Source organism: Nicotiana sylvestris, chromosome 12 (genome assembly GCF_000393655.2).
Source record: "Nicotiana sylvestris chromosome 12, ASM39365v2, whole genome shotgun sequence".
Lineage (NCBI taxonomy): Eukaryota > Viridiplantae > Streptophyta > Magnoliopsida > Solanales > Solanaceae > Nicotiana > Nicotiana sylvestris.
This window is the reverse complement of record NC_091068.1, coordinates 136156222-136171788: the sequence shown is the minus strand read 5'-3', so window position 1 is coordinate 136171788 and position 15567 is coordinate 136156222. Positions and strand designations below refer to the sequence as shown.

Sequence of the window (15567 nt, the reverse complement as noted above, 5' to 3'; positions counted from 1 at the left end):
TGGGCACCGCCGTGCTGTACATTTTTGTATACAGATCCAGGAATTGATCATTAGTTGCTGTGTAGATCGTCGTGGTGGAGACTCAAGGTAACCTGCTGCTGCGTTCGCAGGCCTCGGAGTCACATTCGTTTGTATTTACATTCCATTGATTCCTTTTCGTTCAGGAACAATATTGTATTTATTTTGTATAACTACTCTTAGAAAGGCTTATGACTTGTACCACCGGTTCTTGGGAATTGTGATTACTTAGAGTTATTTAATTTGAAGTTAGTAAATGTTAATGTTATCTCAGTCAATATTAGGATTACCTAGTTTAGAGACTAGGTGCCACCACGACTCCTTCGGAAGGATTTTTGGATCGTGACATTTTAATTCACTGCTCGGCATGACTAAATTCCTTGAATGCAAGCACTTGATCTTGGTCTACTTGATCCCCAGTATTTTCATCAACAACACATGCAAATTAAACAAGAGATTGATTAAAGCTAAAGTCATGAACCACCACAATTACATCGAATTTTTTTGCACATATACTTAAAAGTAAGAATCTTAGATCAGGTACATATACTTGCCCTGTCCTGGCTTACCTGCTTGTTTAGGGATACAAAAAACATAAACGAGGGATAACCACATCAATTTTCAGTACTAATCAGTAACCCTATATAGAAATAAATATGGCAAAAGAAAAGGATAAATCTTGGCTAAAATTAGTGAATGGAAAAAGAGGCAGCATGACAAGTTGACAAACAATAACTATTCCATTAGATTCATGCATTCAGAAATATACAATTTTGATACAACAAAGCTAGAATCTTTCAAATATTTTATTATACTACAGTTCATGTGAACTCTAGTATAATATATATATCACATCGTAGTCATTCAACATATAAAACAAAATTATCACTATACAAAAAAATATTCAAATAAACTGTCATTATATAAAATATATACAAAATAGACTATCACTATATAATTTATATACTAAAAAGATTGTCACTATATAAAAATATACAAAATAGATGTCATTATACAAAATATATACCAAAAAAGCTGTCACTATACAAAAAATACAAAACAGATGTCACTATACAAAATAGACTGTCACTGTACAATTTATATACAATAGACTGTCACTATACAAAATATATACAAAATAGATTATCACTATGCCAAAAATATTCAAAAAACATACATTTCGGGCTATTAGATGTAATATGTTTGGACCGAAGGGCCATTTCGTGTCAATGAGGAAAGACATGGGTTTTAAAATTTTGAGGGGCTATAGAGGATCATTTTCTCTTCAATCTTTTCTTATTACTATTATTTTAATTTTTGGAGATTTTCACAAGTTTAAATTTTATCCACATTAAGAAAGTCTTAAAAAAATAGCCCCGGAGCTACCCGAAAGAATGGAAAAACTTTGTTAACTAGTTTTGCTGGTCGGGATATAACATTTATATTATTTTCATTCTACCTATCTTGTTAAATTGTTCACAAATTTTCTCAAGGGGCAAAACGTGCATTGGTTTCAAATAACTATAACTATTAGGCAACTAAAAAGTCAAATGTTTATATATTCGTTTAAATCGTGAAAAATACTTCTCCTTTAAGTCAATTGTTGGCCCGAGTAAGCTTGTTTTGATAATTGACAAAGGAACACTTGCATGAACCAGATCCATAGACAGTGTACACAAGTACAGATAGAATCAAGCAAAAAGCTTGCACGTGAAAGGGATAAGTATAAGGGGTTATATTTGATATTCCCTGAATGAAAAGGTTTCATATTTGATAAGGAGCAAGACTCCTTACTTAAAGAGAACTCTATCCAAGATAAGGGAAGAGTCAGAAGTTGAAGTTGACTAGAACTCTTCCACCAAAAAAGAGTAAAGCATTAGAACTCTAGTTCATTTTATTTACTAACTCTCTCTCTCTCTCTCTCTCTCTCTCTATATATATATATATATATATATATATATATATATATATATATATATATATCAGTTGTGTTCTCTTTTACAGGCGACACACAAAAACAGAAGTTAAACGTGAATTGAGAGCAATATAGCAAGGCATTTTGCAAGTAGTTTGTGTGTAATTCAAGTGTGCAAATCTGAAGCTACACGAACGAGATAGAAGAACTAGTTCCAAGTGTCTATCTTTTATTCTAGTTCAATTGTAGTAGGTATTTTCATAGTGTACCTTTCAACTTTATCTAGAGGCAATTTTAATAGGCACTCAGAGTATTCAAGTTAGAGTTAACTTGAAGTTGTCGCAATAGTTAGAGGCTGATTGCCACAATGGGATTAGAGTTCATCCTAAGTTTACAAAAGTGTTTGTGAATGCAGTTTTTGGCTCAATGATTTAGTTGAGAGTTTGGAAAATCCTACTGAGAAGTAGGTCATGGTTTTTTCACCTTTTGAGCAAGGTGTTTTCCACGTAAAATACTTGTGTTCTTTACTTTCCGCATTTACTATTTCAACAATAGTAGGTTAAGGAATACTTAGAAGAACCAGGTCCTTTCATAATCAGTTTAGACAAAAATTGGAAACCACACAAATCACCCCTCCTCTTGTGTGGTATTGAAGTTAAAACATCAATTGGTATCAGAGCAGGTTATCCTTGAAGAGGCTAACCCTTAGGAGAATATCAAGATGAGTGCACCACCTGGAAATTGGGAAGGACAATCCACTACTAGGCCACAACTCTTCAATGGCCAGTACTACTCCTGGTGGAAAAACAGAATGAGAGACCATATCATAGGAGAGGACTATGAGCTATGGTACATTGTGACTGATGGTCTCTTGGCTACTATGAAGAAAAATAGTGAAGGAATAGATGTGCCAAAAACAAGAGATGACTGCACTTCTGAGACTTGAGGAAATAGGAGAAGAATACTAAGGCCAAGAGATGGCTTGTGTGTGGACTTGGTCCAGACGAGTACATCAGAATTCAAAATTGTACCACTGCTAAGGAAATTTGGGCCACTTTGCAAGTGGCTCATGAAGGAACACCTCAAGTGAAGAGGTTCAGAGGAACACTACTATATTCTCAATATGAGAATTTCACCATGAACGAAGGGGAAACCATCCAAGAGATGTATACAAGATTCACCACATTGACAAATAAATTTAAGTCTCTTGGAAGGATTATTCCAGAAGAAGACAGAGTGCAGAAGATTTTGACAATAGTTCTGCCAGTCACTTGGGAGAGAAAAATCACTGCCATTCAGGAATCAAAGAATATTTCCACTCTTAAGTTGGATGAGCTAATTAGAAATATCACTGCTTATGAACTTAGAAGGCAAAACATGAAGATGGATGTACCCAAGAAGGAAAGGATCCTGGCACTCAAAATCACTGAAGGTTCTGAACTAGAAGATGATGAAATGGACATGATCACAAAGGACTTCAAGAAGTACCTAATGAGAAGAAAGGGTCCTTCAAGAAGTGGAAGCTACAACAAACTAAGGGTTCCTAAAAAGCAAACCAATGAGGGGTGCTACAAGTGTGGGAAGACTGATCACCACATCAAAAACTGCCCTCAATGAGAAATTGAATGGAAGAAGGAAATAGCTGAACGAAAAAACAGGAAGAAGGAACAGGTTCAACCTAAGAAGAACAAAGGATCAACAAAGGCTATGGTTGCTGCTTGGGAAGAAAGCTCAGATGATGAAGATGGAGATGAACAAGTACTTATGGCTATTGGAGAATCTAATGAGGAATCTGAGGTAAGTATAATTTATCTTAAAGACAAGATTAAATTTTTGTCTAAAAAAAGGCTCTCTGAGTTTCTTCTAGATTTTTGATGAATCTGAGGATGTAAACAATGAAAAGGAACAACTGTCTAAGGAATGTGTGATTTTGAAAGCTAAGTGCAAAAATCTGGAACTTAGGGCTAGTGAAAGTGAAAGTGAAAATGTTGTGTTGAAGAACCAGGTTCATGAACTTGACATCACTATCCTAGAGCTTAGATCTGAAAACCTAAAACAAAAATTAGGAACAGGTAAAAAGAAAGCTGATCATACACAACTCACTTTAGAAGAAAATGCAGAAAAATGAAAGATGAGTTGTACAAAAGAGATGAGCAGATAAGAGTCCTAAAGGTGGATCTAAGAAAGGTCAAGCACGAGCTAGACAGAACCTGTAAATGAAACAGGTCCTCCGATGCACTTTTATGGCTACATGAACACCATAGTAGCAACAAGAGAGGACTTGGCTATAGGACCCCTGCACCTAAATGGGATCCCAAAAGAAAGTACCTCATACTTCCTGAGAACAAAATTTGCACATACTGTGGTAAAACTGGTCACTATAAAAGTGAATGTACTGCAAAAGAAAAGGCTAGTCAAAAGAATAAAAAATTTGTTCAAGGGAAAAATAGGCTGTCAGGTTGGGCTAAAAAGAATCTGATTCACCCTTTTGCCTATAGAAAGGGACCCAAACTAGTTTGGATTCCTAAGACTAACCCCTGATTTCCTTTTACAGGTCCAAGTGAAGGAGAGTAGCCAAATATGGTAAATCGATAGCGGCTGCTCAAAGCATATGACAGGAGGAAAGAACCAATTTCTTTCACTTGAGGACCTTAAGGGAGGTAATGTCTCCTTCGAAAATGGGAACAAAGGTGAGATCATCGGGGTTGGCAAGGTATGTAACACTAATTCTCACTCTATTGAGAATGTCTACCTGATTGATGGACTGAAATTCAGTCTAATAAGTGTATCACAATTGTGTGGTAGAGGTAATATGGTTGCATTCACATCTACAAAATGCTTTGTGATTAATCTTATCTTAGATAATGAACTCACATGCTTAAGTGTGTTGGATAATGATCCCCTCATTTGGCACAAAAGAAAGAGGACATGATAGTCTAAGTCAACTCAACAAACTATTCTCCAAGAACTTGGTAATAGGACTGTCTAATATTGAGTTCAAGGAAGATAAAGTTTGTGAGGCTTGTGCAAGGGGAAAGCAGGTAAAATCCTCTTTTAAAAGCAAGAAAATAGTAAGTACCACCAGAACGACGGAACTGGTCCATATGGATCTTTGTGGACCAATGAGAACTTTGAGCAGAGGTGGTAAGAGATATATTATGGTACTTATTGATGATTAATCTAGGTTTACTTGGACACTATTTCTAACATCTAAAGATGAAGCATTTGACATGTTCACTTCTTTTGTTAGAAGAACTCAAAAACAACTAGGTAATCAACTTGCATCAATTTGGTCTGATAATGGTACTGAATTTGAAAAATGTTAAATTTGCTGAATTTTGCGATGAGCATGACATATATCATAATTTTTTTGCTCCTAGGACTCCACAACAAAATGGAAGTAGTTGAAAGAAAGAATAAGACATTGGAAGAAATGTCTAGGACTATACTTCTTTCTAGTAAACTGCCTCATAGTTTTTGGGTAAAAGCTGTGAACACTGCATGTTACATCATAAATAGGTACATGACTAGACCTCTTATTGAGAAGACTTCCTATGAGTTACTTAAAGGGAGAAATCCAAATATATCCCATCTTAGGGCATTTGGATGCACGTGCTTTGTGCAAAACAATGGTAAAGACTCCCTAGGTAAGTTTGATCCCAGAAAGGATGAGGGAGTATTCTTGGGATATTCTTTACACAGTAAAGCTTATAAGACCTATAACAAAATAACTATGTGTGTAGAAGAAAGTGTACATGTGGTTTTTGACGAAACTAGCATTCCTTTTGAGAGGCAAGAAAATGATGATGGAGCAATTGGGCTGGTAAGAAAATCAAATGAAATCATAGCCCAAACTGAAGCTGCACTAGAGGAAGGAATATGTGATGGAACAGGTCCTTCTACCAAGGGCAACCTGACAGGGGGAACTGAACAAAGAGAAATTGATACTCAAATCTCAAAAGAACCTATTCATGAACATATTCCTCAACAACAAAATGGGAATGGAACATCCAAAGAAATTGACACTCCTATAGCAATATCCATAAATTTAGATATGGATGAACCTGGTTCATCTGTTGATTAGAAGATGTATTGGGGCATGATTGGATCTTTGTTATATCTCACGACTAGTAGACCTAACATTGTTTTCAGTGTAGGCCTTTGTGCTAAATTTCAAGAAAATCCAAAGAAGTCTCACTTGATTGCTGTTAAGAGGATCTTGAGATACCTAAAAGGCACTACTGATCTCTGCCTATGGTATCCAAAAGATAGTAATTTCAATTTAGTGGGATATGCTGATGCTGATTATACACGTTTTCTTATGGATAGAAAGAGCACTTCATGTATGACATACTTTCTTGGCTCATGTCTTGTGTCTTAGGCCACCAAAAAGTAAAATTTTATGGCCTTGTCTACTACTGAAGATGAATATATGGTTGCTGCCTCACGTTATGCTCAATTGTTGTGAATCAAACAACAATTAATGGACTTTGGAATTGATGTAGGTTGTATCCCCATCTTTTGTAATAACACCCATGTAATCAGGATGACCAAGAACTCGGTCCATCACAAAAGAACTAAGCACATAGATATTAGACATCATATTTTGAGGGACAAATTTGAAAAGGTTTTGATCATTGTGGAATTTCGTGCTACTGATAAGCAAATAGTTGACATCTTCACAAAATATTTGAATAGGGATCACTTTGAAAGGAATATGTTAGAATTAGGGATGATTAAGATAACCTAAATGAAACCGATTCTAACTCAGTGGTTGGTTAGATAATTTGTGAATTTTGTAAATAATTAGATTAGATATTGCTCAATCTCATGATTTTATTAGTATACTCTTGTGCCACGTGCTAAAATGTCTCCCTGATGTCTAATGATATTAGCCTTATTTTCTTGAAAAAATCAGTCTTACACAAGAGAACTTTCAGTAAAGAACTTGGTTCCTCGAGCTTATAAGGTATGTATTCTACACTCCGCATAATTTGAAATAACCGCATATGGATCATGAACTGAAAAGAGTCCCACTTTATCCCAACCTACTTTTGAATCAATTAGTTACAAACGAACTAATTTCATCAAAAGTCATGCACCATAATTGCTGAAATATTTGGGGAAGAGGTGGACGCCTTACCCTCTTATCTCAATTTTTTTTGAAAGATCAAAATCTCCAAAACCTCAAAACTCTCTCCATTTATCTCAAGTTTTTGAACTGATCAAATGGCAATACCCACGAGAATCCCAAAATCTCTGAAAACCCTTCCTTACCACCCAAAGAACCTTCGCCCACACTTTCCACTACCCAAACCCCCAAGAAAAAAACATATCAAAATGATTGCACGAAAAACAGTAGCAAGCAAAGAACAAGCCAAGAAATTGAATGAGAAGCTACAAGTCAGTCAAGCAGAAGAGCCACAAAATTCTGATGATCTCGTATGCGACTAAGAGGGAAGAACCAGTTTCATCTGAAACTGAACAAGTAACTTTTGGGTTAAAAGCTTCTGATGTAGTTTCGGAAATTGCTAAGAGTCTTGAAAATAGGTTTGTGTTTGTTGGTTCGATTGTTGAGACTGAAAAAATTAGTGGTAAAAATAAAAAGGAAAAAGAAAATGAGAGTGAGGATATTGATTCATATGTGAGAGAAAGGGAAGAAGAATGAGTGGTTGGATCCAGTTCGCCCACTCTTGTTGATTAGAATGAAGAAACATGTGCAATGGTGGTCTGGAGTGAAGAGATTAGTGATAATAAGGAGATAATGAATGAAAGTATGAGAATAGAATCACAGAAAATATATGATGGTTCTGATGATAGAAGTGCAACGGATGGGCTGGTTAGGTTAAGCAAACGATTTCATGAACCAGTTCTTTATCTTGCTAAAATAGACAAAAGACCCAATCTGCTGTAAAAGGTGTCAGATAGTTACAATCAAAAGAAGAAAAGCAAAGTTAGAAAAACTGTAGGAAAGGGCATGGGTGGCACTAAGAGAAAGAGTGCTTCTTCTATCCCTGTAGCAACTCCTCCCACAAGATGATGAACTATAAGGAGCCAGAAGAAATAGAGTAAGGCCAATGTAAAAAGGTCTTAGCTGAGAGTGCCAAGAAATCGCTTCGAAACAAAAAGCCGGTAAGCCAAGTGGAGTAGTCCAGATTGAGGAGATAAACCTGGTTCATGAGGATGAAGATAAAGACGTGGAAGTAACCATACCTAGTGCCAAAAAGTGAAAGAATTCTCAAGAAACAAAGGTTGTGGCAGAGGGTTCAGTTGTGACTAAAATAACCATGTCTACCAAAAAGAGCAAATAGACTCAAATAGTGGAAAAAAATAGTTAAGGATGTTGAGATTGAACGATTGAAGACTAAATTGGCTGATGTAGAGGATGAGAGAGACTATCTCAAGTGTGAGCTTGCAAATTAAAAGGAAAAAAATGGTGGTATTCTTCAACATATGTTGAAACTGCTTCAAGCCAAGACCAAGAACCTGGTTCTTCCCAGTCCTAAATTCTTCCTAGCCCAGTTGTAACCAATGACCCAAGTGAGATTTCTCTATTTTTTTTCTCATGGTTCTATTGGTTTTATTTCTTTTTATGCCTTGTGGTAGTATCTTATCAATCAATGAAGTTTACTGCTTTTGCTCTAAATGTTTGTTGATATTTCTTAGATGGCTAATATCCTTAGATTGAAAAAGAAAAAATTGAATCCATGATTGCATTTGAAGTAGCTCTAGTGGCCATAAGTGATATCTGTTAAAATCTGGTTACTTAACTTAATTATGCAACTTTTCGATGATGCCAAAAGGGGGAAGATAAGGTGCGCTTTTGCTTTGGACTGTGATGTTTATAACCTAATGAACGTGGTCCTTGATGATTTTTTTCTTTAAAATGGAAAATGCTATAACAGTGTGTTGATGTTGAGCTGAGTTGAAACAGGTTTCATGCTTATGAAAAGCACGAAGTTTGTCATCATCAAAAAAGGAGAATTTGTTGGCCTGAGTAATCTTGTTTTTATAATTGACAAAGGAAGACATGCATGAACCAGGTCCATGGACAGTGTACACAGGTGACAGATAGAATCAAGCAAAAGCCTTGCACATGAAAGGGATAAGTATAAGTGGTTGTATCTGATATTCCCTGAACGAAAAGGTTGCATATTTGATAAGGAGCAGGACTCCTTACTTAAAAAGAACTCTATACAAGATAAGGAAAGAGTTAGAAGTTGAAGTTGACTAGAATGTTTCCACCAAGGAAGAGTAAAGCATTAAAACTCTAGTTCATCTTTGTTTACTAACTCTATATATATCAGTTTGTGTTCTCTTTTACAGGTGATGCACAAAAGTAGAAGTTAAATATGAATTGAGAGTAAAATAGCAAGGTATTTTGCAAGCAGTTCTTGTGTGATTCAAGTGTGCAAATCTGAAGCTACATGAACTAGATAGAAGAACTAGGTCCAAGTGTCTATCTTTTATTCTAGTTCAATTGTAGTAGGTGTTTTCATATTGTACCTTTCAGCTTTATCTAGAGGCAATTGTAATCGGTACTCAGAGTATTCAAGTTAGAGTTAACTTGAAGTTGTCGCAACAGTTAGAGGCTGATTGCCACAACGGGACTAGAGTAAATCCTAGGTTTACAAAAGTATTTTGTAAATGCAGTTTTTGGCTCAGTGATTCAGTGGAGTGTTCGGAAAAATCATGTTCAGAAGTATGTCATAATTTTTTCACCTTTTGAACCAGATGTTTTCAACGTAAAATACTTGTGTTCTTTACTTTTCACATTTACTATTTCAGCAATATAGTAGGTTAAGGAACACTAAAAGAATCTGGTCCTTCCATAATCAGTTAAGGACACCACACAAATCACCCCCTCTTTTGTGGTATTGAAGCTGAAACATCATCAATGAACCGTGTTTGATAAAAGAGTTGCAATTTATACATGCTCTAATTATTTATCTCAGGAGTTTGTATTAAGTGTAACCTTCTGTATTGGTTTGTTTTTTTGCAATTGGTGTATTCATAGAGTGACGTTCCTTATGAACTTTGCTTCTTGATATTGATTTCAATGATAATTATATAATTATTAGTTAGTTTAGCGCATAAGAAACAGAAAAAAGAAGAAGAGCGTGAAGATGGGGGATAAAATTTAAACACATGCATACAAAAGGGACATTCAGTGAAATTTATTTTTGTATTTTCTTAATTTAACTTTTATATACTGATAGTAACAATATAAACCTTATTACCATATAAATCACTTAATGACTAACTATATATACCTTCTAATATAAATATGGATTAATATCAAGTCATACAGTAGTTCAGGCTGGGTGATTTTTTTATTTTTTTTATTTTTTATGTCCTAACTTTTGCCTAGGCCGCCTCTTTCGAAGTTTTCAACCTAGAGGATTCTTTTTTTTGGTGGGGCCGTACACAGTTTAGACTCATGCGGGCCAGGAGTATAGCAACATGCAATATAGGCTCATGCATCAAGGAGCGTTGCAACATCAAGGATAGTACTTCTTTAAAAACTTGCCATTTATAGGGCGGATTCTCATGCCTTCTGCATCAACCAACTTGTAAGCCCCACTTGAGTAAGCTTCTTGTACGAAATATGGCCCATCCCATTTTGAAGTGAACTTCCCTACAGGTTTATGGGAAGTAATTATGGGTCTTCGTACGGCAAGGACCTGATCTCCTACTTGAAAGGATCTCGGGCGAACTCTTTTATTGAAGCACGAGACAATAGAGCTTGATAACATTCAAGACTTTGTTGAGCTTCCAACCTCTTCTCATCAAGAGCGTCCAACTCTACTAATTTTCGAGCATTTTCTTCATCAGTGATCCTTTCTTGAATAACCAATCGTAATGAAGGTATTTGACACTCAAGTGGAAAGACGACTTCAACTTCATAAATTAGTGAATAAGGAGTTGCCTGTGTTGGCGTGCGGCGAGTCATCCTATATGCCCATAGAGCTTCTTCCATACGGTCATTCCAATCTCGTTTAGATTTGGAGATGACTTTCTTCAACAAGTTGCATAGAGTTTTGTTGAATGCCTCAGCTAGACCATTGGCGACATCATTGTACATCGAAGAGTTATGTTGCTTGAAGCCAAAGAGATCACAAATATTGTTCATCAACCTATTATCGAATGGCTTTCTATTATCCGTTATTATGTAACGAGGAATGCCAAAGTGATAAATAATGTTTACTCGGATGAAACTTGCAACATTTTCCTTCTTTACTTCCTTAAGAGCAACAACTTCAGCCCATTTTGAGAAGTAGTCAATTGCAGCCAAGATGTATAGGTGACCACTAGAGGACTTTGGCAGTGGTCCAACAATATAGAATCCCCAAGCGTCAAATGGCCAGGATACAACAGTCGGGTGCAACACTTCAGGAGGTTGATGAATAAAGTTCATATGGAATTGACAAGCTTGCATCTTCTAGCATAGTCCAAGCAATCGTGTATCATCGTTGGCCAATAATATCCCATCATTTTTATATGGAATTGGAGCTTTGGTCCAGACTGGTGTGACCCACATACCCCAGAATGTGCTTCTTGCAAAGCTTGGAGGTCTTCTTCTTCCCCTTAGACTCACAAGAGTACTCCTTTGAATGACCTTCTATATAGAGCATCTTTGTAGTAAAGGAAGCGAGGTGCACGACGACGGATTTCAGTCCTTCTCCATGGATTTTCTGGAAGTATCCCATAGCACAAGTAGTCGATAATGGGTTGTCGCCATTCTTCTTTATCAACTTCAGAAACAGCGACAAGATACTTGAGTTCATTTTCTTCACCTTCAGCCTCATTTGGCAGCGGTACTACCCATTTTTGGCAGACAGTAACTTGCGCTTGATCAGGCAGGATTAACGATGAAGCTAGGGCAGCTAAAACATCAACCTTCTTATTTTCTTTCCTTGGCACATGCTGAATTGTCATATCACCGAGCCACCCAATTAATTTTTTAGCGTAATCATGATATGGGCGTAGTTCAGGTTTCTTGACCTCGTAACTACTTAAAAGCTGATTGACCACTAACTGAGAGTCACCAAAGACTTGCAACTGCAATTGCTTTATTTCGACAACCATTTCGAGCCCAAGTATTAGTGCTTGATACTCAGCAACGTTGTTAGAGCAGAGTTGCGTCAACATAAAAGAGTAGGGTAGAACTTCACCTTGAGAAGTGACAAATACTACACCAACACCAGCTTCTCTGTGATGTGCAACACCATCAAAGTACATCTTCCATGGAGGATGAACTTCAATGACCATGGTGTCCTTATCGGGTAGTTCGTCAGTTAGCTCCCAATCATCAGGTATAGGGTGATTTGCCAAGAAGTCTGCTAACTCTTGTCCTTTTATAGACTTTTCTGGGATGTACACGATTTCAAATTGTTGAAACTAGAGGTACCACCTTGCTAGTCGATCACTAAGGACAGGTTTTGACATCATGAACTTGATGGGATTTGCTCTAGAAACCAAACGAACGACATGAGCTTGAAAGTAGTGCTTCAAATTTTGGATTGAGAAGACTAGCGCCAAACATAACTTTTCAATTGGTGAATAATTCAGCTCATTTGGTGTCATCATCCTGTTTAAGTAGTAAAGGGAGTTTTCTTTCCCTTCACTATTTTCTTGGGCCAACAGACCTTTCTTGTGCTAAAATGTATAGTATCAGCGGCTTTCCAAGTATAGGGGCTGCCAAAACCGGAGGTTTCATCAAGTAGGATTTAATGCTCTCAAAGGCATTGCTACACGCTTGGTCCCATTTGAAAGGGACACCTTTCTTCATAAGGCGGCTGAATGGTTGGCACCTCCCAGCTAGGTTTGAGATGAATCTCCTAAGGTATGATAACTTTCCTTGCAGACTTTTCAATGCATGAATATTACGGGGCTCATGCATTTTCAAGATTTCATCTACTTTAGCTTGATCTATTTCAATCCCTCGATGTCGGACAATGAAACCTAGGAACTTTCCAAAGGTAACTCCAAAGTCGCATTTTAATGGATTCATCCTAAGTTGATATCTATGGAGTAGCTCATACACCATTCTCAAGTCTTTCAAGTGGTCGCTTTTCTTTCTTGATTTTACCACAAAGTCATCAACATAGCATTCGACATTCTTGTGGAGAAAGTCATCAAAGATATTTTGCATAGCTCTTTTGGTAAGTAGCACCAGCGTTCTTCAAGCCAAATGGCATTACCTTATAGCAATAAATACCTTTGGGGGTACAGAATGCAGTAAGCTCTTCATCTTTTGGCGCCATGCGAATTTGGTTATAGCCTGACGAATTGTCCATAAATGGCATTGCCTTGTACCTAGTAGTATCGATCATCAGCTCTAGAATGGGAAGTGGGAACTCATCTTTCGGACACGCATTGTTAAGATCCCTAAAGTCAACACACACTCGAATCTGGCTATTATTCTTCCTTACAGGGACAATACTTGAAACCCATGTTGGGTAGTTAACTTCACTAATAAAGCCAACTTTGATGAGTTTGTTAACTTCGGTTTCAATCGAGGGAACCATGTCCGGCCTAAAGCACCTTTGGGCTTGTTTAACAGGGCGAGCACTATTTTTGACTGCAAGGTGATGGACTGCTACTTTTGGGTCCAAGCCAAGCAAAGAAATCCCTGAACTCCTTGAGTAACTCAATATAAGTGGTCTCTTCATCAATTTCTAGTAAAGCACTTAGGTAGGTGGGTCTTGGTTCTTCATCGGTGCCAAGATTAACTTCTTTTAAGGTATCAACTATCGTCTTCACTCCTTCTTCAAGTTCAGGTGGAGCATCTTTTGCATCCTCATCTTCTTTAGGGTCCCCGTCGTTGAAGGATATGTGATAACACGGTGAAACATCCTCCAATTCTGCATTATCCTCCATCAAAGATGGAACACCATTCTTGCCTCGTACAGTAACATGATATGAAGAACTCACACTCCAAGCAAAGGCATCCCTGAACTCCCTGAGTCACTCAATATAAGTGGTCTCTTCATCAATTTCCAGTAAAGCACTTAGGTAGGTGGGTCTTGGTTTTTCATCGGTGCCAATGTTAACTTCTTTTAAGGTATCAACTATCGTCTTCACTCCTTCTTCAAGTTCAGGTAGAACATCTTTTGCATCCTCATCTTCTTGAGGGTCCCCTTCGTTGAAGGATATGTGATAACACGGTAAAACATCCTCCAATTCTGCATTATCCTCCATCGAAGATGAAATACCATTCTTGCCTCGTACAGTAACATGATAAGAAGAACTCACACTTTGTTTATCTTCATCACGTTCCTTAGTGTAGACCACAATATATGGCTTTACCTTCAGTACTTCTTCATATGAAACTGTTACACCCCATATTTTCGTACATGAAAATACGCCATAAATAAATTAATGAGATCCCGAAAGTGAGATGTCACATCCCGCAGCACTACATTATGACAATGTTGCACCCTATAGTGTTGTACATTGAATTTGTCGTAAGGTAATTGACATCAGTCCAATGAAAAGATTATTTGGAGATTATAAGGATTATGCTATATCAAAATAAGTAATAAGTAAATTCGTGAAGGTGAGAGGGGAAGCAAGTCAAAGAAAATAAATTTTCGTCCAAGTTTGGCATGTTGGGATAAAATACGGCTCGAGCTAAAATACTCGATATTTATGGACCAGTACCATACGAGGTACCACGTGATCATAATAGTAAGATGTATAAGGTATGTGAAAAGTAAGTAATATTTTAAGTAAGCGGGAATAATTCTTAATTTTGCGGGTAATTGATTAATTATCGGTAACGGGATATTACCTAATTAATTGAGAATATTCTTGGTGGATAAGATTGTAACGTGGCAGCCCACAATTCAAATCAATGAATCTTAAAATGAATTGCAAGGTGTCAAGTTTTCAGATATATTTGTGACTAAGTCATCCCAAAAGTGGGGGCCGCAAATCTTAAAAGATGAGAGATTGTTACATATTGGTATGGTTCATACGAAAAAGTGTTTTCATATACCAAGTGAGTGGGTGATATTTGTTCCTACTTTCATTCCATTTTTGTATTTGGATATACTCAAATTACAAACTTACAAGATTATTTGAACCTCCATTTGCTGCATCATTCCATGCACACATCAACCGAGAGCTAGTCATTTAAGAGGGAATTATGGGCAGCAACTAAATGATATCATTTTCAAGATAATCCTTATGAACCCTTATAAGAGATCTGGGATTGCTAACGGATGGATTGCTACAATAGCGTAAAATCTGATTCTAAGAGAGCTCGGTGCAATATTTCTCAAGAATGCCATACGAATTTTCCCCTACTTCGATCCGTCGTTACACGTTTTGTCGCAATCGACGTATGTTAGAGGGATTGTCAAGAGAATCGGATCAGGTATGTTAAGGCTATCCCATCTTTCTTTTGGCATGATCCATACGATATGAACGAAACGTACAAATGCACAAATTCCATAAATGAATCTATTCATAGAAGTATTAGAGATATCTATGTTCTTGAATTTCCATGTGTCATAATATTTTATCATTTGTTCATGAGTCTCAGAATGATACTCAGTTGAAAAAGTTTATTCGGAAGGAATATCGAGATTATTATGTATTTTTCATGTATTTTACTAATCTATACA

The 15567-nt window shown here is 36.8% G+C and overlaps 2 protein-coding genes across 2 annotated transcripts; one reads left to right on the top strand and one right to left on the bottom strand.

Moving 5' to 3' along the window:
• The first annotated feature begins 6020 nt into the window (after nucleotides 1-6020).
• LOC138883798 (secreted RxLR effector protein 161-like) lies at nucleotides 6021-7601 on the top strand. The gene is made up of 2 exons (XM_070164511.1): nucleotides 6021-6276; nucleotides 7441-7601. The coding sequence occupies exons 1-2, from the start codon at nucleotides 6021-6023 to the stop codon at nucleotides 7599-7601; spliced, it is 417 nt and encodes a 138-aa protein (XP_070020612.1).
• A 3926-nt stretch (nucleotides 7602-11527) lies between these two features.
• On the bottom strand, nucleotides 11528-13464 carry LOC138883797 (uncharacterized). Its single transcript, XM_070164510.1, has 2 exons — nucleotides 13155-13464; nucleotides 11528-12303 (listed from the first exon to the last, which is right to left on the bottom strand). Exons 1-2 carry the CDS (start codon nucleotides 13462-13464, stop codon nucleotides 11528-11530), a joined length of 1086 nt encoding a protein of 361 aa, XP_070020611.1.
• Between the last annotated feature and the right edge of the window lie 2103 nt (nucleotides 13465-15567).